This window comes from Martes martes, assembly GCF_963455335.1.
Source record: "Martes martes genome assembly, chromosome: 11".
NCBI classification, from domain to species: domain Eukaryota; kingdom Metazoa; phylum Chordata; class Mammalia; order Carnivora; family Mustelidae; genus Martes; species Martes martes.
In genome coordinates this window covers 76234480-76261998 of record NC_137899.1, presented here as the reverse complement: position 1 = coordinate 76261998, position 27519 = coordinate 76234480, and the positions used below count along the sequence as shown (strand labels likewise).

Sequence of the window (27519 nt, the reverse complement as noted above, 5' to 3'; positions counted from 1 at the left end):
ATTATGGAGCAAGAGTTTGCTCTTGTGACAAGAAAACATGGGGAAAGAAAACAAAAAAGTGAATTGTGGTTGGACTGAACAGTCCATTAGCAGGCAGCTATAAAAATAGACACTCTCAACACCTTTAGGCACTCCTTTTGTTGCTCTGCAGGTTTTCCAAGGCAGATTTTCAAGTTAAAAGGCCACTGTGTCTCCTACTTAGCTTGCTCTTTAAAATAACTTACCTGACTATCAATGTGTTAGGAAGAGAACTATGTTAAAGGTATCGAGAAAGCAAACAATTACCAAAAAAAGCTTTCATTCTAAAACTAACAGATGTGCTGCTCCGACCATGGACTAAGAAAGCTCACTTCAGTAAGAGCCTGTGAACCCGAAGTCCAAGCAGGCAGAGAGAGCTGTTCCCGCATACACCAAGCCCCTCAAACTTCTCAAGGCTCAGAAAGGCTCATTACTAATGGCAACATCTGCTGTATACCAATCACAAGGTTGTCTTTGTATATATCACAGGTGAATCAGTTGTGAATAAACAAATGAATCAAATCATTCATTTAAAAAATGAATTAAGCCATTTAAGTATTTGTTCAATCAGCCAATATTTACTGACCTCCATCCACAGTCCAACACTACTGTAGGTACTGGAAATACTGCAGTGAATGGGACAGTAATCCCCGTCCTCAAGGGACTTACAATCCAATGGGGAACATGGACAAGTTAAGAGGTGAGTCTATCCCACGCAAAGAATGTTATGAAAGAGCTGAGGGTACAGGGCACAGTGAGGAGGGTCTCCTCCTCAGGACTGCAGGGTGCTGAAAGAAGGAATATGTAAGAAGAGACCCGAATGATGAGGAGAAGCAGGTGTGAAGGGCTAGCAGTGTTTCCCAGGTGCAGAGAACAGCATGAGAAAAAGCGTCCGGAGGTCAGAGAGCACATGGTACTTTAGAGGAACTGGATCATGGTAAGCAGGGGGAGGCTGGGGCATGAGTTTAGAGGCAAGCAAAGATCAAATCATGAAGGACCTTGGAAGCCTCCTCAAGCAGGGTGGACTTCATTTAAAGGACGATAAAGAACCCTAGGAAGGGGAGAAACAAGCAATCAGATAGGGTTAAGAAAGATCACCAGAGCTACAAAGAGCAGACTGAATTGTAGGGAGCCAATGAGAGGGAAACCAGCTAGGAGGCTATTTCAAACATCCACTTGAGAGTTAGTAGTGGTATCAGATGGGAATGGAAACATTCTAGATATTTGCAGGAGATGGCATTAACAGGACTTGATAAGTGGAGAGAGGTGAAGAAATCGGGAGTTAAGAATAAGTCCCAGGTCTTGGCTTTGGGCACCTGGGAGGTGCTGATGCTATTTGCTAGAATTAGTAAGACAGGATGGCTGTGTGCACTGGGGCCGAAAAAGTGACTATGGAAACAAGGTGCTTGTCCACTCTGAGATGTCAGGTAGGGAGCTGATAGGCAGATTTGGGAGTCACAGCATCGTGGTATTAGAGCCAAGAGGTTGCACGAAATGTTCCAGGAAGAAGGAATAAAATAGGACTTACTATAAGGGCAAACACCAACCTTTAAGAGATGGCCAGGTAAAAATCAGATGAAAACAGGATCAGATAGCTAACAGTCACCTAACACCTATTATTCTCCAGGCACTGTTCTTGCCCATTATATGTGTAAGTCAGAAAAGTTATAGCAACTCTACAGAAAAGTTACAGCAATTATGTTAGGGGTCTATTTTTTTTTTTTTTTCCTCTTAGGATTCAGTCTCTTGAAATTCTCTTTGGTCTACACAGCTGATAAAGTCAGTGCTCCTGGGGAGAAGCTATCTGGCTCGGAGGCATTCGGGGATGGGAAAGTTAGACCATCTCACTGTGAGGTCTCAGACAGAAACCCTTTTGCCCTCCTTTGCACTTGCTTTAAATTCATCCAAGAACGATGAGTCTCAGTGTGCCAGGATGAAGGTGTGGGCCTAGGGCACAAAGAGTAAGGAAGCTATTTATGCCAGCTTTGCTTCTAAGCCTTAGAACTAGTAACTAGGCATGATCCTCATGGCTTCACAAAATCTCGTCCAGATCAGCAAGAATAAAGTTTCACACTGGAGTATGGGGCGAAATGCAAGGTAGGAATAAAGTGTTTCTTGGCCTGGTGTTGTCATCACGTGTACTTGTGATTTTCATTTGGTGGAAAGCGGAATCATGAAGGAGGTGCTGTTGAGATAAGATTCAGGTGTTTGGCTAACCTGTTGTTACTCAGTTCATTTTCCTGTATTGAAACTAGTCACAGCAAGGTCACAGCGAGGACTAGATGAGATGCCCTGTGTCCTGGTTTGCCCCAGACAGTACTGGTTTATGCTTTGTGTCTCAGTATCCTGTCCAGTTTAGAAACTGACACACCCCAAAATGTTCCTGTTTGGATAAATTATATGATCAACCACGTGGACAAAAGCCCAGGACTTGTAACTTTTAAACCAATGATTTTCTGCTTCTCAGCTCCTCTGAACTCTTGCTTATTTGTATGCTATCTTTGGACCTCCTCAATAGAAAGTTATCATTAGTATTCAAAGCACATGACATGAATGTAAGGACAGCATCATCTTGGTTTATGAGTAGCAAAGTATTTTTTAAAATCAGTAAAAAAGACTTAAATAAGGGTTGATCAAATGAAAATACAGACAGGTAAAATTTATGCACTATAGCGATGTTTAAAATTTTAACCACATCTTCTAAAATTTTAGATTATTTTTATGATCCTGATTCCTGTAAATTTTATTGTGACTTGGCAACAGTTGCAGATTTTATAAAGTCTAATGTCTTCCCCCCAGTTTCTGTCCGACCACATTGTGTTCCTATAGCTCATTCTCTGAAGTCACATCAAAAGATCTTCAAATGAGCCACTTGCAATTTAGTTAATGTTTTCTTTAAAACCCCTGTTTGTTGGGTAATAAGGAAACTTTGATAATAAAAATAGTTAATCTAACTGTATTTTATGAGGGGCACATTAAGGTTGGGCACACAGTGGGTAAGTGTTTAACACTCACAAGGCTGTCAAAGCTCCTGGCAAGATCCAGTCCAAAGGGAGGCACAAAAGGGAAGAACATTTGGGATAAACAGAATTAGGCTACAATAAAGACCAAAACTATGGGAAATAGTGAAATAAAGTTGTTCTCTAAGAAGACCTTTGAATCTCAGTGTTCTTAAGGCTCATAATTACAGTCTGTCACCAACCTGGGCTTTGGATGTAAGCCTCAAGCTTAATGAAATAGAACAGTTTATGTTTATAACCACCTATTGCGTAAGTACGAGGGATTTATTATTTAGGAATTTCAATTCCATTTTAATCCATATATTCCTAATATGGCCCTACTGACCTCAAGGGATGGTGCACACCACAACTAGGTCATGTGACTTTTTGCCTAGAAAGACTCATAGCCACATCCCCTTAAAGGAACTGACTCCTGGTGACTTCCAGAGAAGGCTGCGGCCATTTGCATGTGCTCTAGAAGGATCGTCATTTCTGAACTCATGCTTCCTAGAGAAGTACATCATGTTAGGCCAAGACCTCTCCTAGTGCTAGGAAAGCTTCAGAACCAGAAAAGGGTGGATGAGAAGATGTGGAGAGATGATACTTAGAATCCCAAATAATCCTGGTGCCCTGTGGGGTGCCTGGGTCTCTCCCAGTCTGTTGTCTCATTGACGTACACTGGCAGGGAAGCAGGCCAATGCAGTGCTACCTCTGGGGCCTAAGAGTGGGGGACTCACCACAGAGGAAGAGGGAGGCCTAGTGCAAATTACCAGGGGCTCCAGGTATATTAGTGTTCTTCACTCGAAAGTTATACACATACCTACATGCCTAAATGTCAGTGTGTAAAACTATCTTAGCTATGACAACCACTCCTGTGTGTGTACAAGCTACCTCTTTCAAAATTATTTTAGTAGGCATCCTTACCTCATCTGCAACCTTCCATATTTCTTGATCATTCCACTGTCCATAGGGATCCAAGTTTTTTCTAAATGTTCCAGAGAATATAAATACTTTCTAGAGCAAAAAAGAAACAAAAGAGGAAAGTATGAATAACCTAAACATCTTTGTATGTTTCCACTATTTTATTGCAAAATACTTGAAGCAGAAAAAAATGCTTTAAAATCAAATGTCCATGTACTTACCATCTAGTTTTCTTAAATTTTATTTTTAAGATTTACTTATTTACTTGAAAGAGAGAGAGAGCATGCAGAGAGGAGGGGCAGAGGGAGAGAGTCCAAAGCAGACTCCATGCTGAGCACAGAGCCCAACATGGGGCTCGATTTCAGGACCCTGAGATCATGACCTGAGCCAAAACCAAGAGTCAGATGCTTAAGTGACTATACCACCTAGGCACTCCTGGTTTTCTTAAATTTTAACATTTTATCATAGTTGCTTTGTGTCTTCTTTAAAGAAATAAAACATTATAGCTACATTAGAAGCCCCTAACGAACACTTATCTCATTCCAATGTCCTTAGGGTGAGGAAATAGATAGTTTTAAGTTGTGGGAAATTAAAATTTTGTTTTATTCCTAGCACTTTCCCCTATCAAGAGCAAATATAATAGAAAATTGAGCAGTCAAAAAATTAAGTTTATGAGTTATAATTAATATGTTAGAACAATTTACTATCTTGTTCACATATGTTCCTTGGATTCCTTTGATAAATCTAGCTTCCTAAAGGATTTTGAGATTGTTTGAATGTACAGACACTTTCTTTAAGCACACATGTTCATCTGGTCTGTAAACCAAGGCACACCTTGACTTATACAACCAAGAGAAAGCCACAACTTAGGAATCAGTGCAAAAATGGAAGTCAAGTCTTTGTCTAAGTGAGAGCATGAACCAGATGAGGTGGAACCCGCTGAGTGGACAAAATGACCATCTAATGTCCCGCCAGGAAAAATGCACAATTACCCCCCAAGCCACTCTCCTTGACATATCACTGTCTACTCAGGGCTGCCTGGGGGCTAAAGAAAATGTTTTAAAAGAAAATCACTGTCTCACTGAGAAGTGCTGATGTCACAATACTAATATTTAGTCCTCTTTTTGTGCGTACGGGTGAACTGAAAAATACTTTTGAGGTTAACACTCAGAATAATATTTTCTTTGCCTTTTTTCTTTTGCCTTTGATTAATATCCAGTAGAGAATTAAGAACTACACTTTTTGAAGTCTTCGTTTTCACAAGTTGCTGTATACTGAGATAGAAATCTCAACGTCCATTTCATCTGAAAGGAACTGCACAAGACAGGTGGGTATCTGTGCCTCTTGGATAGAACAAGAGTATCCTCACTATGGCAGTCAAGTTCAAAGAGGGTCACATTAAAGACCTCATTCTCCAGTGCACAGTTTAAGGCTTAAAGAACAACATTGCACCAAATATCTCAGGAACCATCTGGAGAAGGAACAAGAAGACTGATGCTGGTATTTCTTAACCTGCATCAAAATCATCTTCCTAGGGCACCTGGGTGGCTCAGTTGGTTAAGTGTCTGACTCTTGGTTTTGGCTCAGGTCATGAACTCAGGGTCATGAGCATGGAGCCTCTTAAGATTCTCTCTCCTTCTCCCTAGCTCCCCACCCCCATTCCACTACCCGCTTGTGCTCCTGCATTTGCTCTCTCTTAAAAAAAAAAAAAAAATCCTTTAGGGGCACTTATACTGCTTTACAGAAGTGGATATAAGGGATGAATACATAACTCATAAGACAATGGATATATTTGTGCATCTTCCTCCTAGCTTCCCAGGAAATGAAAGTAATGTCCAAATAAGCTAAGGAGAGCAGACAGACAAAGAGCATTATCAGGGAATTCTGATAAATGAAGAATAAAATAAGAAGTGGCTCTTAAAACTCGAGTCAATTCATTATTTAAGCAATGGGGTTTATTTAGTACCTAAAGTTCAAAGGCTTACCAAGGGAATTTTGCTTTTTATTGTTTTTTACATTTTCTTAAATATTATAGTTCTTTATATAAAAGGTTTCTTGCATTACTGAGAAAGACAGGAAATAACCATTGTGAGGTTTACCAAATATCAGACAATGCATGACACTCTTTGGAGAAGCCATCTCCATTGGGAACCAAGCAGAGAGAATACAGAGCTTCGTTTTATGACAGATTTGCTGTAGGCTAGGTAAGGTTCTTAACATGCATTATCTCTTTTCATCTTCCAGTCAGCCTAACAAAATAAACCCTGTATAGCCCACAAAGAAACTGAAGCTGGGAGACTTAAGAGACTTTTCTGACATCACTTAGCTAGTAGATCGTAGAGTTAGAATTCAAACCCAAGGGTATTTGTTTCCAAATATGTGCTCCTTATTACCACAACGAAATGTCTCAAGTCCTACGCAGATCAGTTTTTATTCCTGATCTGGGACTCAGGAATGATTAAAGGTTGGGCAGAAGCAACCCAATGGGTCTATAAAGAGATGATCATTGCTCAGCAGCATAGCCTTGTGTCAGTATCGCTAGTCATTCCCTGGCAACAGGCTCAGTTCCTGCACCTTGAAGGAAGAGGCTTGCTTCCTCTACCTAGGCAGAACCAGAGTTGAAGGGTTTTTATACAGGTTACAATGTCTTTGTAACCTTCAAGGATATTTACACATCCAGTGGAACAGAACACTAAGAGATTTTAATTTGGCCAAATGGAATAATGTCATTATTCTGGAGGGCTATGGGTGTAGGCCAAAGGTATCACGACAACAAAGCCGCCACAGAAGTGATTAAAGGTAATGTGACTTGCAAAGATGCTCTAACAATGCAACTCTACGAACAGTAACCCATGCTCTTTGAGCCTCTGTGTTCTCACTGTCAAATGGGAGAAATGGCACCTTTCTTCTCAAACCTACTCTACCTATAGACTTTCCCATTTTGATAAGTGTGTGGCAACTTCACTTCCTCAATCCAGAAACTTTGGGGTCATCCGTGACTTCTTTCTCCCTGGTCCTCCCAAATGGAATCAGTCATCAGTCCTGTGCATTTTCCCCTCAAATATATCTCAAATCCAGTTATCTCCATCCCTACTGCCACTAAAGAGTTCAAAACACCAATATTGTGCTCTGGAACACTGCAAGAACCTTCTAATTGATTTCTTCCTTTTCTCTCTTGCCTCCCTTCCAATCTATTTTTATTTAGCAACCAAAGCAATTTCTACACATCTAAATTGGATTATCATTAAGCTTTGGTTTTCCATTACATTTGAGGCAAAATGTAAAATCCTTCAGATGGCCTGCAGACCTTACATGATTTAGCCCCTTCTACTACTTCTGGCTCATTCAGCATCCTGCTCTGTCCTCTCCCCTTTTCACCCCAGCCACATGGCTTTCTTTCACTTCCTCAGTTTCTTTATACATTCCTTCATCCTGCTTATGAATCTCAGCCTGTACATTCTTCCCATGGCCAGTCTTTAAAAGAATAATGGTAACTACCCATTAAAACTTTGATTTTTCTGTCATTGTTGGAAATGGTATACCTAACTTTATCTCGTGACAGCTTAATCATTTATACAAAAGACTTACCAAGTTGTTGTCAGTATGTTATATGTTCATTTTATTTAAAATAGATACATATTCAAAATTGTGAAGGAAGAAAGATGTGGAAACTGGACATCCAAAAGTCTTAGATGTAGTGGATTTGAGACTATCCAGAAATTCTGTAGGTCTTTTGTTTATAGTTTATTGTCTAGCATTAAAGTAATGCTTTCATTTTAATTTTTTAAAAATGAACTGAATGGACCGGTTCAGTTAGAATTAAATTTCATACAATTAACTACACATTTCATTCCTGTCTTATAAATAACATCTCTTCCTTTTGGAGGTGCCAGCCAATGTCTTAGTTCTGTTTTCTAAACTGTATGAAGTTTCCACAAAGGCATCTCTAAAGCCGAGAGGTCCTTGCAGGTGACCTACGTCCTTTCCCCAGGTTTACAAATGAAACAGCCAAGGCCCTGAGAAGTTATATGGCTTGGCCAAGGTGACACAGTCAGATGGATTAGACAGCAAAAAAATACAGCTGAAACGAAAAATCACAATGATCCTCTCTTTTAAGAACCTACTCACCAATAGGAAAATGAGGATGTGCAAATATTTGATATTTATTTAATGTCATGGATGTATGGCACAAAGAGCAATTCTTGGGACTCCAGGAAGAATGAAGAGAGCACCATTGTTCACTGGCTGACTAATCTCTTTCCTGAAGCTGATTCCTCCACTCCTCAACTCCGTGGAGCCCGCCAGGCCTACATGGGGTGCTCACATACCTCAAAGGGGCTCATATCCCACTACAGCAGGCAGTAGGCTTTAGCCTTGGATATCAAATGAAACAAAAAGCAATTTGGCTTCCATGGTGATTGAATACAGCATAAATTAAATTAGCGGGAGGAATATTTTGCTTTGGCGAGAAGGGAAATATATATATGCATATATCATGTAAAGCTCTATTAAAATGTGGCCCCAATGCTTATAAGCAGCAGAGTGGCTATGCGCTTACCTTCTCGCAATGTCTGCAAAATTTTATTATAAGTTGAATCTATACAACAAAAATCTATTCAATTTGAACAAATCAAGATTCTAAGGTTGCATTATAGAATGTCTAAAAATAAGTTGTTTGGCTTTTAAGAATATCTATTAATGAGAACAAGGTGAATAATATTAGAAATGTTTCAGATTTGGGTAGAGACTAATTTTATAATGTTAAGGTACATATTATTTATTTATATGTAAATGACTGCATATTCCCATAAAGTCACTTAATGTGTCACAACCTTTTATTCTACAACTTTCCAGTATACACTTTTTAGAGATAGCATTTTAAAAAATGATTTCCAGATCTGACCAAATTGTTAAAATTTTCAAGTTTTTCAGCTCAGAAATAAAGTTGTGTCATACTACTATCCATACTAGTTATTTTTCTCTTCTCCCTTTTTTTTCCTAAGCAAACTCCACCTGCAACATGGGGCTCAAACTCACCACTCTGAGATAAAGAACCCCCACTGCACTACCCACTGAACCACCCAAACACTACTTCTCTTTTCCTTTGAATTTGGCATCCCACCCCCACCATGGTCTTTGCTATAGTCCAAGATCTCACGACATCACAGCTGGAGAGTTTCTCAGCCCATCACCCTGCCTCTCAAGCTCCTTCTCAGGAGCCGGTCCTCTACACACTGCTGTCAGCAGCAGGCACTTCCGCCACCCCTTCACCCTGCTCTTCCTGGCTCAGGAAGAGTCCATTCCTTCCTCACAGGCCCATGGCAGTACTTACCAAGTCTTTCCCTCTCCCCTAACACTCCCTAAAAAGAGGCCTCCCCTGCCTTTTGTACCTCAACTCTTTCTAATCCCCTTCTCTGTACTTGTTCATAATATCCCTGTCTGTCTGGGATCCTAGAATATCTTTTCCACCACACCCCGCCCCCAACCTTTCTAAAACCTGCAAACGTTATGGTCCATTATGACCCACCTTAACTACCACCTTCTCTGTGAAACTGCCTGTATCTCATTTGTTCCCAGCAGTGGGAGGAGAAAAGAAGGAAGGATACAGTGAAAGTGAGCTAGTGGAAGCAGCAACAACAGGGCTTCCGGTTGTCCTCAGCCTCAGAAGTACCCACAGCAGCCCCTGAACAGGTGCCCTCCTTGACTCATAACTATATCTAATTAACTATCTTCGGTTTATCACTTTGGTTTCTTCTTTCGTCTCTGATTTCAATTTTGAACTTCTCATTGGAGGCTCATAGGTAGGATTCGGACCTCAATATCTCTCAGATAACTATAGAATCTATAGCATATAGAGTTATAGTATGCTATAATTTTAAGCTTATAGGAGTTTTACAACTAATTATTTAATTATTAATTGTTATTACGCTGAATGAGAACTGCTGCACTCCCAATTCCATTTCTCAAATCTAGAGATACATGTTTTGGCCCTATCTGATACCCTTCACACCAAAAGACGTTCTAACTCTGTGGCAGACAGTCATATGTGGGCATGGATTATTTTCAGGTCATAAGGTCTCATTGCAGATATAACTGATCATTTACTTGAAACAGCTTGCAGCCTTTCAAAGTCCTAATTGAAGTTTTACAAGTAGTTTAAAAATCATTTTCTTGTCTTTCAAGAATAAAGTACTCTACAAAGTTCAAGGCTAATAAACAATTTCAAGTCTTGATATTCAAATTGCCTAAGGAATGGGGCTCTGACTGGAGGCACACTACCTCCCCCTCATGCCATCAGACAGAGCTCACAAGTGAAGTGAGCCAAATTAAAGAAGGCCCCACCTTGAAACATACACAGTACCCTTTTCTCTAGGCCGGTGCGTTCTCCAACATTACTTTTTAGCTATAGCGCGTGCACACAAACACACATACACACACAAAGCAAGAATCTGCCAAAACTAATGACATCTTGTGATTACACAGCTGATTTCTCAGGATCACTATGAGGGAGAGAAAAAATTTTTGTAAAGTTTGTTCCTGTTTAATGTGTCTCAAAACAAGTAACTATTTGACCCAGAGGTATCTGATGTTTCCATGTCAGAGATGCCCTTGCAAGGTCAGCAAGATGGAAGGAAGCAAGATGCAAAAGCAAACAATAACAGTTCTTGGATTTTTTTTTTTACCCTTTCTTCCTTTTCTTCTTATTCTTCTTCTTCTTTCTTTTTTTTTTTTAAGATCAAACTCCAGGCAAAGAAGAAAAAAAAAAAATCACTTAATTTGAACTTCTAAAGGAAAGTTAGGAAAATAAAAGCATCTCCTAGTTAGGATATTAAAAAGACATGAGGAGTTTGCCCTCTCTCTTTCTTGGTCATTCACTTAATGTTCTCAAGCCCACTGTAGAAAAAGTAGGACATTCTGTCTTCAGATATCCCTGTGATACTAGGAGACAGTCCCAGAGGCCTGGGTCATAAAAATGTAGAATGAGATACACCAGTATTAGCTTGATCATGCATTTTTGAAGGCATATCGCAAAGTATTTCTTGTTTAGTTTGTATAATTTTATAAAGCTTGAAGCCACAGAGAGGAAGATGAAATAAAAGCAAGTTTGGAAGATTCACTTCAGCAGAAAGAGAAGATAAAGAATTTTCAAAACTGGTTCATTCAGTTTTCCTTTAGGTCTTGTATACTTAGATTTCTTAAATAAAACACATAATTTTAAAAAAATCTATCACATGGCAGATAAACTAAAGGATCCCCAGTAAAATTTAATATTTTTTAGAGCAGTATTTATACTAATACATAGATCTCTGTGAACAACAAGAACGACAAAACAACAACAACAAAACCGAAAGCTTCACTACTGCTGTTAAAAATGGGACCGGGAGACTTAGAGTCAAATGAATAGCAAGGCGTCTTGGACAACCGGACAACCAGACTCTATTCTGTGTTCTTCAACATTGTTATCTTGCCTAAGGCTATCTCCTCAGGATACTTGTATTCCCAGTGTTTCTTTATCTTTAGACCATCTGACAATCCTTTTTTTCTTTCTGAAAAAACAATACTGTTTTTCAAAAGTTCGACCAGGATTAAGCTTCTGGCAATATGGCAAAGTCTAGACAAAAAAATTAAAAGCATCAATCTAGCAGCTACAATATTTAGTGCCTCATTAGGTGAAAAAAAGCAAATGCTCCACTAAGGTAATCTGTCAAGAAATACAAGCTTTTTTCTCAGGCTAGATTTATAGTCCATCTATCTGGAGATGTTCCTGGCATTTGAATTTTGTGTTAAATGTAGAGAATTGTTAGAAAGTGCTGGTGAAATGGACTTGGCCCATCAGTACAAAGGGAGCAATGTGGTTACTAAAGCAGGGTCTATGCCCACAGAGAAGCAAGCAAATGTCAGTAGGAATGCAACACATGCCTTTCAGATTTGGCTCTAGTAACGACATTCCTTGGTTTCCACTGAGATCATTTTAAACTGAAACTGCTATTTCTCTCATATATAAGAAATCCTCCTCTGTAATGACACAGAGAGAATGTTACTAAGCCAGGGAAGCTAGCGATCCTTTGTGACCAGAATCAAAGAGTGACATTAAAAAAAAAAAAAAAAAAGCTACAGATTAATCTGACATGCTTCATTTTATCCAAAGAACAAAAAACAATCATTATACTTTCTATTTTCAATTCCACTACTTCGTGCTTCCAAGTGTTTCTTATTTCAGCAGCATCATTTACATCTTGCAAAGCATTTCTCAACCTGCTGGGATTGCTAAGTTGGAGCTCAGACCACTGAAGGAGGGGAGTAAACACTGATTAAAAACAAAAGTGCCATGCTTCCATGTGGATTATGTCTTCTGGGAAAGGCTGTCAAAACTATTAATAGTTCAATCACTGTATGGCAGAGAGTTCCAAACTTTTAGAGATTGTTTCCTTTTTCCCTACAAAAACACTGCATTGCAGAAAAAAAGATAGCAATAAATAACAAAGATTTTTTTTTTCTTAAGTGTCAAATAATGGTAAAAAATATACAGTCTTCTTCTTCTTCTTTTTTAAACTAAGTCTTTCTGATTTACCTGTGGGATCACTCCAAAGGCTTTCCTCCACTCTTGCAAAGTTATCGAATCCCAAGACACACCATCTATTTGGATTTCTCCCTCAGTGTTCAGCAGTCTCAAAAAAGCAGATAACAAAGTACTTTTCCCTGATCCAGTTCTTCCCAAGAGGCCCACCTAGAAAATAAGAGTGACAGAATTACTCCTGTGACATACAGATACCGTGCAAGAAATGTAATCTGGTATTATAATTCACTAAAAAACACTGGAACTGTGTTTTTGTTTTTAATGTCACCAGGGGAAGATTTCAACTTATTCATTCAAACCTTTCTGTAACACTCCTAATTCTGTCCAGTAATGACCTGAGGCAAAGCAACCCTGGAGAGGAATATGGAAAGTGGCCATAAGGAACTGGACTCTTAACTCTGGAGCCTTCCTTTATCGCTGACCTTTACTAATGGCATATAGGTTAAAAATACCCATTTTGCATCAAGGAAAACAAAGATACAGTGTCTCAATGCATATAATTTCTAAGGACGGCCTTAAACCAAAAGCAGGAACCTATATAGCTTGATCTAGTTCCTAACATGAATATGAGCTTGAAAATTAATAAATCTGAAAGAGTTCTAACATTCAGATACTGTCCATAATAAATTAAGCACCAGTTTAGGCCTGACAATAAACAAGAAAATCTTCAGTGAGCTCTGTGTTCCCAGAGAAGGCAGGCCAAGCCTTGCCATTTGGTGGATAAGTACTTGGACAGTTGTCAAATCAAATTCTTACATCTACCCTTCCTGGAAGGAAGAGAACTTGGAGAAACAAAGAGATATTAAGGAAAAGAAGAAAAAAAAAACTGTTCTTGTTACCAAAAGACTGTTAGGAACACAGAATGGAAGGGACAATGCCATGCATTGCAAGGGGAGAGCAGGTGCTAGGGAGCCCACAGGGGCCCCACCTCTGTATTCCATGTGGGTTCACATCCAGCACTTGGACGAAGATGCTTTGAGTGGGCAGAACATTTTAGCAGTCATTAACTGAACAATGAAATATGGCCCAACATTTAGTAGCACTGAATAAATATTTACTTCCTTCCTCTTACATGACTTCTGTTTCTCTTTTATCATTTAGATTTTTTTTTACAGGAGAGCTGAGCCAGTGGTCTTTTAGAGTAACGCTTTTTACACTATCTGTGGCAAAGGACAGTTTCATTTTGCTTTGGTTATTTTTAGTTTCTGATCCACTGCATATCAGTACTTTAAAATAAAAGATAATAAAAATGAATTTCAACATGCTTACTCTCAGTTCTTATACTTATCAGAGACCACTAACAGGTTATAAAGCAGAACAAGTTCACAGACCACAATGAAAGCTTTAGAGCTTCCAACAACCCATGATAATAATAGCTTATTAAATACTTGTTAGGAATCTGGTAATAAACTAGGCCTTTGGGATAAGTTGGCAAACAATAATGGTACCAGGTCTTGTTCATAAGAGCTCTGTAATGAGACTTTTACAAATGCTTATTCTCTGAGACAACTGAGAAAATCAGATAAGCCAAAAGTTATACACAACACCCTTTTGATGTTCTTCACACAACTAACCAGAAGCAGTGATTACTGTATTTACTTTTTCTTGATTATTCCTTGTGTTAGCCCTAAGGATTTAAGCTCAATAAGGACAGGGTGGTCTACATTGTTTCCCACTGAATTCTCAGCACCTGCCATATTGGATGCACAGGAAGTACTCAATAAATGGTTTGGATTGACTGAGGATCAGGTGGACGGAAGGATGAATGAATGGACAAATGGAATATGGATTAGATGGATGGATGGATGGAAAGAAGGAAGAAAGAGAGGAAAAGGGAGAGAGAGTAGGCAGATGAATGAATAAACCTATTTAGTTGATCTAACAAACAAATGAATTTAGTTAATTTTGGTCAAACACCAAATCAAGTTTTATTTAAAAATCTTGTGAAATTTAATATGCATCCCTCCATTTTTGAATCAGCCCATGCTATACAAATATATTCATCATATGCCATGATTTTTCAATCACAACAGTAAAGCTTTTATTTTTTTTATTTTTTTATTTTATTTTATTTTTTTTTAAAGATTTTATTTATTTGACAGGCAGAGATCACAAGTAGGCAGAGAGGCAGGCAGAGAGAGGGGGAAGCAGGCTCCCCGCTGAGCAGAGAGCCCGATGTGGGGCTCGATCCCAGGACCCTGGGATCATGACCTGAGCCGAAGGCAGAGGCTTAACCCGCTGAGCCACCCAGGTGCCCCACAACAGTAAAGCTTTTATAAGCAATCTGAATATGTCTTGTGTAGGTGAGGTATGGAAGATGGAAAGTTCAATAAGAGGAAGTGATTTTGCTTTCAAGTCATATCACAAATTTAATCAGACAACAAAAAGAAATAAAAGGCATCCAAATTGGTAAGGAAGCAGTAAAACTTCCAATATTTGCAGGTGACATAATACTCTAAATAGAAAACCTGCAAGACTATTTGCTAAATTGCTAGAACTGAAACACGAATTCAGTTCAGCTACAGGATACAAAACAAATGTACAAAAATCTGCTGCATTTCTATATACCAAAAATGAAACAGCAGGAAGAGAAATAAAGGAATCAATATCATTTACAACTGTACCAAAAATAATAAGATACCTAGGAATAAATATAACCAAAGAGGTGAAAAACCTCTACTCTGAAAACTACATAACACTGAAGAAAGAAAGAGAAGATGACACAAAGAAACTGAAAGACATCCTATGCTCATGGATTGGAAGAAAAAAATACTGTTAAAATATCTATACTACCTAGAGAAATCTACACTTTTAACACAATCCCTATCAAAATACCAATAGCATTTTTTTTTTTTTACAGAGTTAGAACAAACAATCCTAAAACTTGTATGGAACCACAAAAACCCTTAATAGCTAAAGCAACCTTGAAAAAGAAAAGCAAAGCTGGAGGCACCACAATTCCAGACTTCAAGCTCTATTACAAAGTTGTAATCATCAAGACAGTACAGTACTGGCACAGAAACGGACACACAGATCAATGGAACAGAATAGAAAACTCAGAAATGGACCCACAACTATGTGGTTAGTTAATCTTCAACAAAGTAGGAAAGAATATCCAATGGTAAAAAACAAAAACAAAAACAAAAAAACCAGACTGTTCAACAAATGGTGCTGAGAAAGGTGGAAGGCAACATGCAGAAGAATGAAACAGAACCACTTTCTTACACCATACACAAAAGTAAATTCAAAATGGATTAAAGACCTAAATGTGAGATCTGAAACCATAAAAATCCTAGAAGAGAACATAGGCAGTAAATTCTTTGACATCAGCTGTAGCAACTTATTTCTAGATATGACTCCTGAGGCAAGGGAAACCAAAGCAAAAATAAACTATTTGGACTACATCAAAATAAAAACCAATAAAAATCAATAAAACTAAAAAGGCAACCGACAGAATGGGAGAAGATATTTGTAAAGGATATATCTGATAAAGGGTTAGTATCTAAAATCTATAAAGAACTTACAAAACTCAATACCCCCAAATGAATAATCAATTAAGAAATGGGCAGAAGGCAAGAATAGACATTTCTCCAAAGAAGACATCCAGATGGCCGACAGACACATGAAAAGATGCTCAATATCACTAGTCAGCAGGAAATACAAATCAAAACTACAATGAAATGTCACCTCACACCTGTCAGAATGGCTAAAATCAACAACACAAAAAACAAAAGGTATTGGCAAGGATGTGGAGAAAAAGGAAACCGCCTGCACTACTGGTGGTTATGTAAGCTGGGTGCTCGCTTTGGCAGCACATATACTAAAACTGGGGATGCAAGCTGGTGTAGCCACCCTGGAAAACAGTATGGCTGTTTCTCAAAAAGTTAAAAATAGAACTACCCTATAATCTAGCAATTGCCCTACTAGGTATTTACCAAGAATACAAAAATACTAATTCAAAGGGATACATGCACCCCAATGTTATAGCAGCATTATCTACAATAGCCAAATTATGGAAACAGCCTAAGTGTCCATCGACTGATGAATGGATAAAGATGTGGTATGTACATACAATGGACTACTACACAGCCATAAAAAAGAAACCTTGCTGTTTTCATCAACATGAATGGAGATAGAGAGTATTTAATTTCCTCTCTCTCTCTCTCTCTCTCTCTTTTTTTTTTTTTTTTTAGAGAGAGAGAAAGAGAGAGCATGAGCAGGGGAGGAGCAGAGGGAAAGGGTAAGAGAGAGAATCTCACTGAATGTGGAGCCCAATACAGGCTTGATCTCACAATCCTGAGATCATGACCTGAGCCAAAACCAGCGTCAGAATCTTAACTGCCTGAGCCATTCAGGTGCCCCTGGAGCTAGACAGTAATATGCTAAGTGAAATAAGTTAGTCAGACAAGCATAAATAGCACATGATTTCATTCATATGTGGAGTTTAAGAAACAAAACAAATGGGCAAAGGGGGAAAAAAAAAAAAGAGAGGGGGCAAACCAAGAAATAGACTCTTAACTATAAAGAACAAACTGATGGTAACCAGAGGAGAGGTTGGGGGGCGGGGATGGGAAATGGGTAAAATTAAGGTGATGGGATTAAGGAGGGTACTTGTGACGAGCACTGGGTATTGTGTGGAAGTACAGAATCACTGCATGTGCGCCTGAAACTTATATCACACTGTATGCTAACTAACTGGAATTTAAACAAAAACTTTAAAAAATAGATAATAAAGTCATGTCACAAATTTTTTATAAAAAGTAGCCTGAAGTCCAGACCTCTATATCATTAGCCAGGGTTCTAAGTAACTAGAATAAATTACCATGTTCCCTTCCAAGAAGCAAATATGGAAAGTTTTAGAGAACTCAGTTTTTATGTTGGTATAAAACTAAATTGAGAGGCAATTTGTAAATCTTTTGTTTAGCTTTAAAGTTTTGTAGCTATTCTCTGGTTCTTCTATATTATTGAACTGCTGATATTGCATTGTGTCTGACAATTTTTAACAGCAAGGAATCTTACTTGTTCATACCTAACAAAGTCTTCTTGTTTATATAATTGGCACATAATTCTTTTCCGGGACTTGTTTTTCCAGGCTTCTCAGTGATCTGTTGAATAAGGCCAGAGTACTTCCCACAAATGAGCTTTTAAGGTATATCCTAATTCCAAGGCAGTGATTTCTAGTAACTTCAGTGAACTTCCTTTCTGAGAATTTTGGATCAAGATAAATCAAAATATTATGTGGACAGCTAAACAGTGTTGAATTTGGTGCTGGCTGTAATTGCATTGTACCATGAATAGAACAGTCTCAGTACATTCTTTTCAGAGCACCTGATTCATGATTTTAGTATTGCAACAGACTAAAACCTACTATAATTATTTCTCATCTTCTATGGTCTCCAGAAATCAAGATACCAAATAAAATGAAATTTAGATCTCCAGTGATAATAACTTTACCTTTTATATATTTATTATTAATGAATCATAATTTTTTAAAAGATTTTATTTATTTATTTGACAGACAGAGATCACAAGTAGGCAGAGAAGCGGAGAAAGAGAGAGAGAGAGAGAGAGAAAGGAGGAAACAGGCTCCCTGCAGAGCAGAGAGCCCAATGTGGGGCTCGATCCCAGGACCCGGGGATCACGACCCGAGCCGAAGGCAGAGGCTTTAACCTACTGAGCCACCCAGGTGCCCCAATGAGTCATAATTCTTAACAAGTTCTTGAGAATATGCTCCTCATAACTCCAAGATAAATTACTGAATAAGATCCAGTTACTAAATAACAATTTTTATCAAGATAGGATGCTATGTGTATTTAACAAATCAAACAGACATGTAAGTGTATATGCTGCTGTGATCTGAACCCTTGATACTGTTTGAATTGCTTCTGGCATCAGGATTTTGAAGAGACTACAAATAAAGAAGGCAGGTAAACTCACCCAAAAGAATAAACCTTGAAGTACTATTAAATATCTATTTAATCAGAGGACTGTCCAGGACTGTGATAGACACAACTTATCACCTAAAGCATTTTGATAAGTTCACATTTATCATGAAGGACATGGCTCCAAATTAGAATCCCAGTCTGCATTTTGAGAGGAAAAAAAATGGGAAAAGGAAGAGATATTCTGTTGGGGGAGGGTAATGTGGATATTAAAATTCAGACAAAAAAATTAAAAGCTTTTAAGAAAACAGCTATTTGAGATTAAAAAGAAAAAACAGGTTTTTTGAAAAGTAAAAGTTGTGAAAATCTTGCTCTATTTCTCATGCACTGAAAATAAAATTTAAAATACAGATTCTAGGAAGTAGAGGCCTAAATTAAGAGCAAAGAAGATAACGAGATACCACTTCCCTAAAATAATTGTTACGGACAAACTGTTTTCATATAAAGACTGAATAACCATTCTGCATAAAATACAGATTTTTTAAATCTTTCACTATGTTATAAGTTGAATATTTGTGTCTCCCCCAAATTCATATGTTGGCCTTTGGGAGGTGAAGAGGTCATAAGGGTGGAACCCTCATGAATGACATTAATGCCCTTATAAAGAAACCCGAGAAAGCTCTCTCACTTCTTTCACCATGTGAAGATACAATGACAAGACAAACATCTATGAGGAAGTGGGTTCTTACCAGACAATGAATCTGCTGGCACCATGATCTCAGACTTCCCAGACTCCAGAATTGTGAGAAATAAATTTCTGTTGTTTATAAGCCTACCCTGCCCCAGTCTATGATATCTTGTTACAGCAGCCCAGATGGACTCAGGCATACCATCTAGCCTAGAATGCTGAAATCCATTAAAAAATCAAACAAGAAATGTCCCCTTACATCCTTTTAAATTTTTTTTTTCAAATGAATCAGACCACAGCTGATCTTGCAGGATTTTGGATAATCAAAATAATGAAATTATTAAAAAAATAGAAATACTGAATTTGAGTCTTCTTCTTAATTTAGCATACAAGAAGTATGTTTGGGGCATTTCGTTACAGATGCTGTTATAGGTTCCAAGGGCAAGGCAGTAGAAATAACAATCTTAAGAAAGCTGCTCAGAATAATATTTTGACAGTCAATTCCTACACTAAACAACCCTATGACCTAGAAGTAGGTATAAGTTATTCACTCATTCTTATTTAACATACAGTAAGCTAGGCAAGTGCTATGTAAAGAGATGAAAAGATGAAAAACAAGACTTCTGGTTTCTGGTCCAAAATATGAGGAACTTGAATATTATCACTCTGTCCTAACAAGTAAAAAGTTGAGCAAACTGAAAATCAAAAGTCTTCTAACATCGTTAGAAAGTAAAGATCCAGAACCACACAACCACTATAAATGAAGAGACAGATAGACAGATATAGAGAATCACAAATTACTAGAGAAGAAACCATGATCAGAAACCCCTGCAGAAAACAGAATCAGGGTAAAAAAAAATCCTAAACTGTAACTGACAAATTTTGGAGGCTCAGTGTGGACAAGTCTGAGAGTAAAAAAGTCCAGGGGAGGCCATTTGCAGAGGGACCCCCAGACTTTTGTAAGTATTGCCTCCAGTAGCCCCAAAGTGAAAAACAGAAAAATCCCTTGGCACATCCAGCAGGAGGAGGGAGAAAGCAACAATTTTGCAATACTCCAGAGCATTAAAGAATTCTGCTCTTCACAAGGCCTCCTTCAAGAAAAATTATTTTATAAGACTGTAACCTACTGGGGTTTTTATTAGAACCCAATTGATCTAGGGAATGAAAATACCCAACTCCAGCTCACACTAACCATCCTGTAGCATGCAGTGAAAGTGGTACAGAGGGAAATTTGTAGTATTAAATGCATATATTAGAAAAGAAAACATATCTAAAATTAATAGCCCAAGTTTCTACCACAGGAAACTAGAAAAAGAGTAAATTAAATTGAAAGGAAGCAGAAGAGAAATAATAAAAATTAGAGCAGAAACACCTAATTGAAAATAGGAAATCAGTAGAGAAAATCAATGAAGGCTGATTCTTAGAAAAGATCCATAAAATAAAAAGCTTCTAGCCAGGCTAAGAAAATGAGAGGTGACACAAATAATTAATATTAGAATTGCAATAGGGGACATCACTACATATCTCATGGTAAGAGAATAATAGAGGAAGACCATAAATAACTATATGCCCACCAATTTGATAATCTAGATGAACCAATTCCTCAAAAGATACAATCTTCCAAAGATCATCCAAGAAGAAATGGATGATCTAAAGTAGGCATATATCCTTTAAAGAAATTGTATCAATAATTAACAACCTTCCAATTCAGAAATTTCCTGGTCCAGATAGATTTGCTGGTGAATTCTACCAAATATTTAAAGTAGAAATTCTACCAATCCTCTACTTCTTCCAGGAGACAGAAGCAGAGGGATTACTTCCTAACAATTCTATGAGGACAACATTAACAGAATACCAAAGCCAGGCAAAGTTATTAGAGACCAAATTTCTCATGAACATAGAATCAAAAATCTTCAACAAAATATTGGCAAATCAAATCCAACAATGTATAAAGAGATTATATATACCATAACCAAGTTGGATTAATTCCAGATACACAAAGTTCGTTCAAAATTTATAAATGAGTTAATATAATCCATTCTATCAGTGGGCTAAACTAAGAAAAACCACATGACTGTAACAATAGATACAGAATTCATTTGACAAGATCCAGTGCTGATTCCTGATAAAAACTCTCGGCAAACTAGGAACAGAGGGAAATTTCCTTACCTTGTTGAAGACATCTATAATAACCCTATAGTAAACATTATATGTAAGGGTGAGAAACTCGAAGACTTTCTGCTAAGGTCAGGAACAAGGCAAGCATGTCCTTTCCCATAACTCATTTTCCGTATTATACTGGAAATCCTAGTTAATGCATTAAGACCAGAAAAGGAATAAAAAGCCTCCAGATTGGGAAGAAAGAAATAAAACTGTCTTTGTTCACAGATGACATTTTTACATATGTAGAAAATCTAGAAGAATCAGCAATAAAACTCCTGTAACTAATATATGATTATTTATAGCAAAGTTATAGGATACACGGTTAATATAGAAAAGCCATTTGCTTTCCTAAATATCAGCAATGAACAAGTGGGGTTTGAAATTAAAAATACATTATTGGGCGCCTGGGTGGCTCAGTGGGTTAAAGCCTCTGCCTTCGGCTCAGGTCATGATCCCAGGGTCCTGGGATGGATGGAGCCCCACATCAGGCTCTCTGCTCAGCAGGGAGCCTGCTTCCTCCTCTCTCTCTGCCTACTTGTGCTCTCTGTCTGTCAAATAAATAAATAAAATCTTTAAAAAAATAATAAAATAAAAAAATAAAAATACATGATCATTTACATTAGCATTCCCAAAACAAAATACTTGGATATAAATATAAGAAAATATATACAAGGTCTAGATGAGGAAAACCACAAAACTCTGATGAATGAAATCAGAGAAAAATTAAGTAAATGGAGAGATGGTCCATGTGCAGGAAAAGGAAGATTCAATATTATCAAGATAACAGTTCCTTCCTACTTGATCAATAGATTCAATGCAATCCCAGTCAAAATCTCAGCAAGTTATTTTGTGGGTCTGACAAACTGATTCCAAAGTTCATATGGAGATGCAAAAGACCCTGAATACAACCAACACAATACTGAAGGAGAACAAAGTTACAGGACTGACACTATTCGATTCCCATGACTTTGACTTACAATTGACTTAAAAGATCAAGGCTGTAATATGAACTCCTTTAGCTTCCCAACTCTTTACTCATCTTTATCTTTAACTCCAGTTATCTGCTTTCCTTCTGTCTCAAAAAAAGTAAAAAAATAAAAATAAAAAATAAAACAACAACAAAACACAAAATCTCTATAGTACAAAGGCAAAATCCCTCCACGTAGCCATCCTCTTAGGCAGGAGTTCTTGCTATTTCTTTCCCACCCACCAATGCTGGTGTTCTACATAACTCCTCATTTCAGTACTCACCCACTCCCTAACCCTTTGCAGTTGGACTTGTACCCTCATTTCTCTACACCTAATGATGATCTCATTCTTGGAAGAGCATGTATCAGTGATACAGATCACTGGTCTTACCCCTAGAGTTTTGATGCAGTAGTGTTGAGTGGGACTCAAGAATTTACATTTCTCACAAGTTCTCCAGTGATGTAGATGATCCTGGTCCAGAGAACCACACTTTGAGAACCACTGCTCTCTCGAAGATGACCAAAAACCACTTAGTAGCTAAACTGGGTAGGATTTTTAGAGTCTTTAACTTCCTTTATTACTTCAACTCTTGAGATTCATAATTTCCATCACCTTGCTTCAATCTTATCTTATATTTTATCCTTTATGAATCCCCCCAATGTGATCAAACCAGTCACTGTTTTCTGCATGTGCCCCATGGCTTGTATTATTCCTTCTGCCTATAGCACCCTTTTTCACTCACCTTTGCCTGTTCAAATACACAGTTCAAGTCTCAAAGTCTCCCTCTAAATGCCACTTCCTATAGAAAACTTTCCATGAATAGCCCAACTCCATGAATATTCAACTCCATGAATAGCCAGCTGATATTAATTACTTCCTCCTTACCTTAGAATTTTACCTATATATTTTTTATTCAAGGATATAACAAAGCTTTTTGGAATCTGAAGCTTATATAATATGGAAGAGGAGTTCTTTCCAAGAATAAAGATTTTCAAAATTATAAATAAAAAATTAAGTACAGGGCCTTGAAGGGGCTCAGGCAAATAAACTTCTCTGAAATTTAAGCTTTGCTAACTTCACAGTGGCCTGCCTCAGTTCTTACTGGATCTTGCATTTCCCCTCTTAGATGGCCATCCTCTGGGACAGATACCTCTTTTCTCTTTCTCCCTCTCTCCTTTGGTGCCTTTTCTACTTTAAAGGGAAGCAGGTGAAAAAGAACTTTAAAGTCAGACAGATCTGGGTTTAAAATCCCTGCTAACTCACTCACTCAGGTGAAATTCAGTTTCTTCCACTGCACAAAAGAGGTAATAATGTCTACCTTTGGAATTAAAATAAGATCAAATGTGATAGCAAATAAATGTCTTTAAACAGTGCCTAGGACATGATAAGCACTTGATAAACTTTAGTTTCCCTCTTTCGATGGCAAGATATGTAGCCTTATGTAAGTAATCTTCAATTCCTCCAAAAGAACCTACCATTCCTTGCAAAGAATAGTTACCTAACACACATGACCTATTTTCTATATAAAGGTTCAGAGAACATGAAGTGCCTAAGCATACTGCTTCTTCCTCATTTTACAGTAGCTCTCGTTATTACTTTTACATCAAGGAAACTACCTATAGAAATAAGGACTCTGCAAATTCTGTCACTCCACTAGGACTTGGTTGAATTTAATTTAGTGGGCAACTGAGCATCACTAAAGCAAAGGGTTGGGAGGGTGTCAGGAAGAGGGAAAGGAAATAATTTACCAGGGCTTTTCACTCTGGTTTATATCAACCTATTTGCTGCTATCGTTTGTAACTTGACATCACTTTTGGAATCTATCATGGTGGTCTCAAGGACATTCTCAGCTTCCTGTGGCATTCACTTATGTGCAAAGCAAAAGAGAATACTTAATTCATTGTTTTCTCAATGCAAGGGAGGAACAAAGGCAAATAATTAATTTTACATAGTTCTAAAGCATAACTTGAACAATGCAAACAACCTCATTCTAGTATAAGGGATAAATTTAATCCAAATCCAATCTTTCCATTTATCCTGATTTAAAACTGTTTTCTCTCTAAAATCACAAATGAGAGAAGAGAAAAAACAACCAACACCACAGAAATACAGATAATGCACTCTTTCTCACTGTTGTTGGGAATGTCAATCGATAGAGCCACTGTGGAAAACAGTATGGAGATTCCTCAAAAAGTTAAAAAATAGAACTGCTCTACAACCTGGCAATCATACTACCAGGTGTTTACCCAAAGAACACAAAAGCACTAATTCAAAGGGATACATGTATGCTTATATTTACAGCAGCAGTATCTATAATAGCCAAGATATGGAAGCAAACCAAGTGTCCACTGATTGATGAATGGATAAAGAAGATGTTATCTATATATCTATCCATGTAATGGAATATTTTTTATTTTTTATTAACATATAATGTATTATTTATTTCAGGGGTACAGGTCTGTGACTCATCAAGTCTTACACAATTAAAAGCACTCACCATAGCACATACCTTCCGCAATATCCATCACCCAGCCACCCCATCCCTCCCACCCTCTCCCCTCCAACAACCCTCAGTTTGTTTCCTGAGATTAAGAGTCTCTTACAGTTTGTCTCATTTTCTGGTTTCATCTTGTTTCATTTTTCCCTCCCTTTCCGTATGATCCTCTGTCTTGTTTCTCCAATTCCTCATATCATTGAGATCATATGATAATTGTCTTTCTCTGATTGACTTATTTCACTTAGCATAATACCCTCTAGTTCCACCCACATCATTGCAAATGGCAAGATTTCAGGGTTTTTGATGGCTGCATAATATTCCATTGTGTGTGTGTGTATGTGTATATATATATGTGTATGTATGTATATGTACATACATATGTACATATATATATATGTATGTGTGTATACACACACCACATCTTCTTTATCCATTCGTCTGTTGATAGATACCTAGTCTCTTTCCATAGTTTGGCTGCTGTGGACATTGCTGCTATAACTATTGGGGTGCACATGCCCCTCTGAATCACTACATTTGTATCTTTAGGGTAAATACCCAGTAGTGCAATGGAATGGAATATTTTTTTAACCATGAAAAAGAATGAAATCTTATTATTTTCAATGACATAAATGGAGCTAGAGAGTATTACACTAAACAAAGTAAGTCATAGAAAGACAAATACCATATTATTTCACTCATACATGGAATTTAAGAAACAAAGACATGAGCAAAGAGGAAAAAAGAGAGAGAAATTAAGAAACAGACTTGAAATTATAGAGAACAAAGTGATGGTTACCAGAGAAGAGGTGGGCTGGGGGATGGGTTAAACAGGTGATGGAGATTAAGGAGGGCACTTGTGATGAACACCAGGTATTGTATGGAACTGTTGCATCACTATATTATACACCTGAAACTAATATAACACTGTATGTTAAATAACTGGAATAAAAATAAAAACTTAAAAAAACTATTTTCTCTCAAAAAAAGGAAAAAAAACAAACCCCATTCTTGATGAGCAAAAATATAATAAAGAGGTAATTTTAGTAGTATGTGAATTCATTTATCTTAACAATAAGATTAAAAAGGAGAGCCAAAATTTCTGCTGTGCCATTTCAAGCCATTTAGCATGGTATACAGAAACATTCTTCCTCACCCTATATTTTCTTTAATAGAATTTTTTCCAATGCATCAAATTATGAAATATCCCTAAACCAATGGATCAAAGTAAGTGATAATAATCTATGTTGGTGACAGTGATGGTGGCCTAACAAAGCTTACTGACCATTATTTCAATGGTAAAAAAAATCTCTATTTGAAATTAAACCACCAAGAAAGAAAGTTTTAAAATTCAGTTTTCAAGAGAAGTGGCTCTATTGTATTCTATCTCAATTTTTAAAAATAATCAAAAGAATATAATAATTCTATCTAGATTTATGGAGCAGCCCACAATAAGAGATTTGAAATATAAACTATAATTTGAAATAATTTAAAATATAAAATACAACACCACATTTCTAGGACATGAAATATGAGAATAACTGCCCCTTTCTCCAAGAATCAGTTCCAGAATTGGTATATCTAAATACCATCCACGTACTCAGCCCAGGGCTGAGATCTATGAGGACTTCTTCAAAATAATACATGGTTATTTTTGCTTATTAAACAATAAAATTGTTGCTTTGTAAATAGATCTTGCTTGGTAAATTACTGGGGAAAAAATCTAAATAATCCCTACCTTGATTAGAATTCCAAATAAACAAACTGAACAAAACTAAGAAGAAAAATACCACTTTTTTGAGAGTGTCAATTAGGTAAAATTCATGAAGAAATTAGATAGCGTCAACAACAAAATATTTCTCTTACCTGAAATGGAAAACAGTTTCAAGATGCAAAATTTAGAACATGTGATAATTTTGGCTTCTTCAACAGCTTCTTTTAGTTAATAACCTAGCAATCGATTAGATATTCTACAAGTAGAACCACATTTAAAATGAACCAACTATATTGTTTCTGGCCTCGGCAAACTAAATAGCATATGAAAAAATAATGGCTTCATAATTAATAACTTGAAAGATGTATATTCAGTATTGGCCTTAGTCTACAATAATAAGGTTACCCATGGATTTTACCAACACATTGCTTGAGGCTCCTGAGATTTACTTACTAAGCACAGGTCAAACAAAGCAAGGAATATTTAAATCTCACCCTCTGGCCAGGACTTATTGAGAAGGAAATATTCTCTAATATGGCATTCCCACCATCTATATACTTTGCTGTGAGGTCTTTGACAGTCATTTGGCCCCCTGAGGGCCAGATGTCATCTTCTCTCACATGATGATTCTCAGTAATCAAAACTTTTGAGAGCTGGACATCCTTGGATGGTTTGAATGACTTGGTGGGTGGTTTACTTTCTTCTGCTGGCATGTCAATAAACTTGAAGACTCTGCTTACAGATCGCATCTGAAATGAAATAACAGCATTTTATGTTTGTCTGTTTAATAACTGTAGGCAATGTCATAATTAGTGTGATGATTTCTTAAAAAATAACATGTAAGACGTGACGCTGCTCATCGTCACCTGGTTATTTATCAGGAGGTTTTTCAATGAACTAACAGGAAATAATTGGATATAATTAAAAGCTTAACCAAAGAAAATTAACAAAGATTTATATAAATGGGCTCTGTATAGACCTGTTTATTTTTATGATCATTTAATTCAGTTATGCAAGCCACACATAAATGGCCAAATTATACTCAAAGGGATAGATGATGTCAGGGGGAAATTTTTTCTTCAACTATGAGCAA

At 37.3% G+C, this 27519-nt stretch overlaps 1 protein-coding gene across 1 annotated transcript in view; it reads right to left on the bottom strand.

Moving 5' to 3' along the window:
- CFTR (CF transmembrane conductance regulator) overlaps positions 1 to 27519 on the bottom strand; it is a gene marked incomplete at both ends in the record, with an annotated part of 166451 nt that overhangs the window by 7032 nt on the left and 131900 nt on the right. Inside the window, 3 exons of the mRNA XM_080818680.1 lie at positions 3942 to 4031; positions 12511 to 12666; positions 26921 to 27175. Coding sequence (XP_080674806.1) covers positions 3942 to 4031; positions 12511 to 12666; positions 26921 to 27175 — 501 coding nt within the window. The remainder of the gene's footprint in view (positions 1 to 3941; positions 4032 to 12510; positions 12667 to 26920; positions 27176 to 27519) is intronic.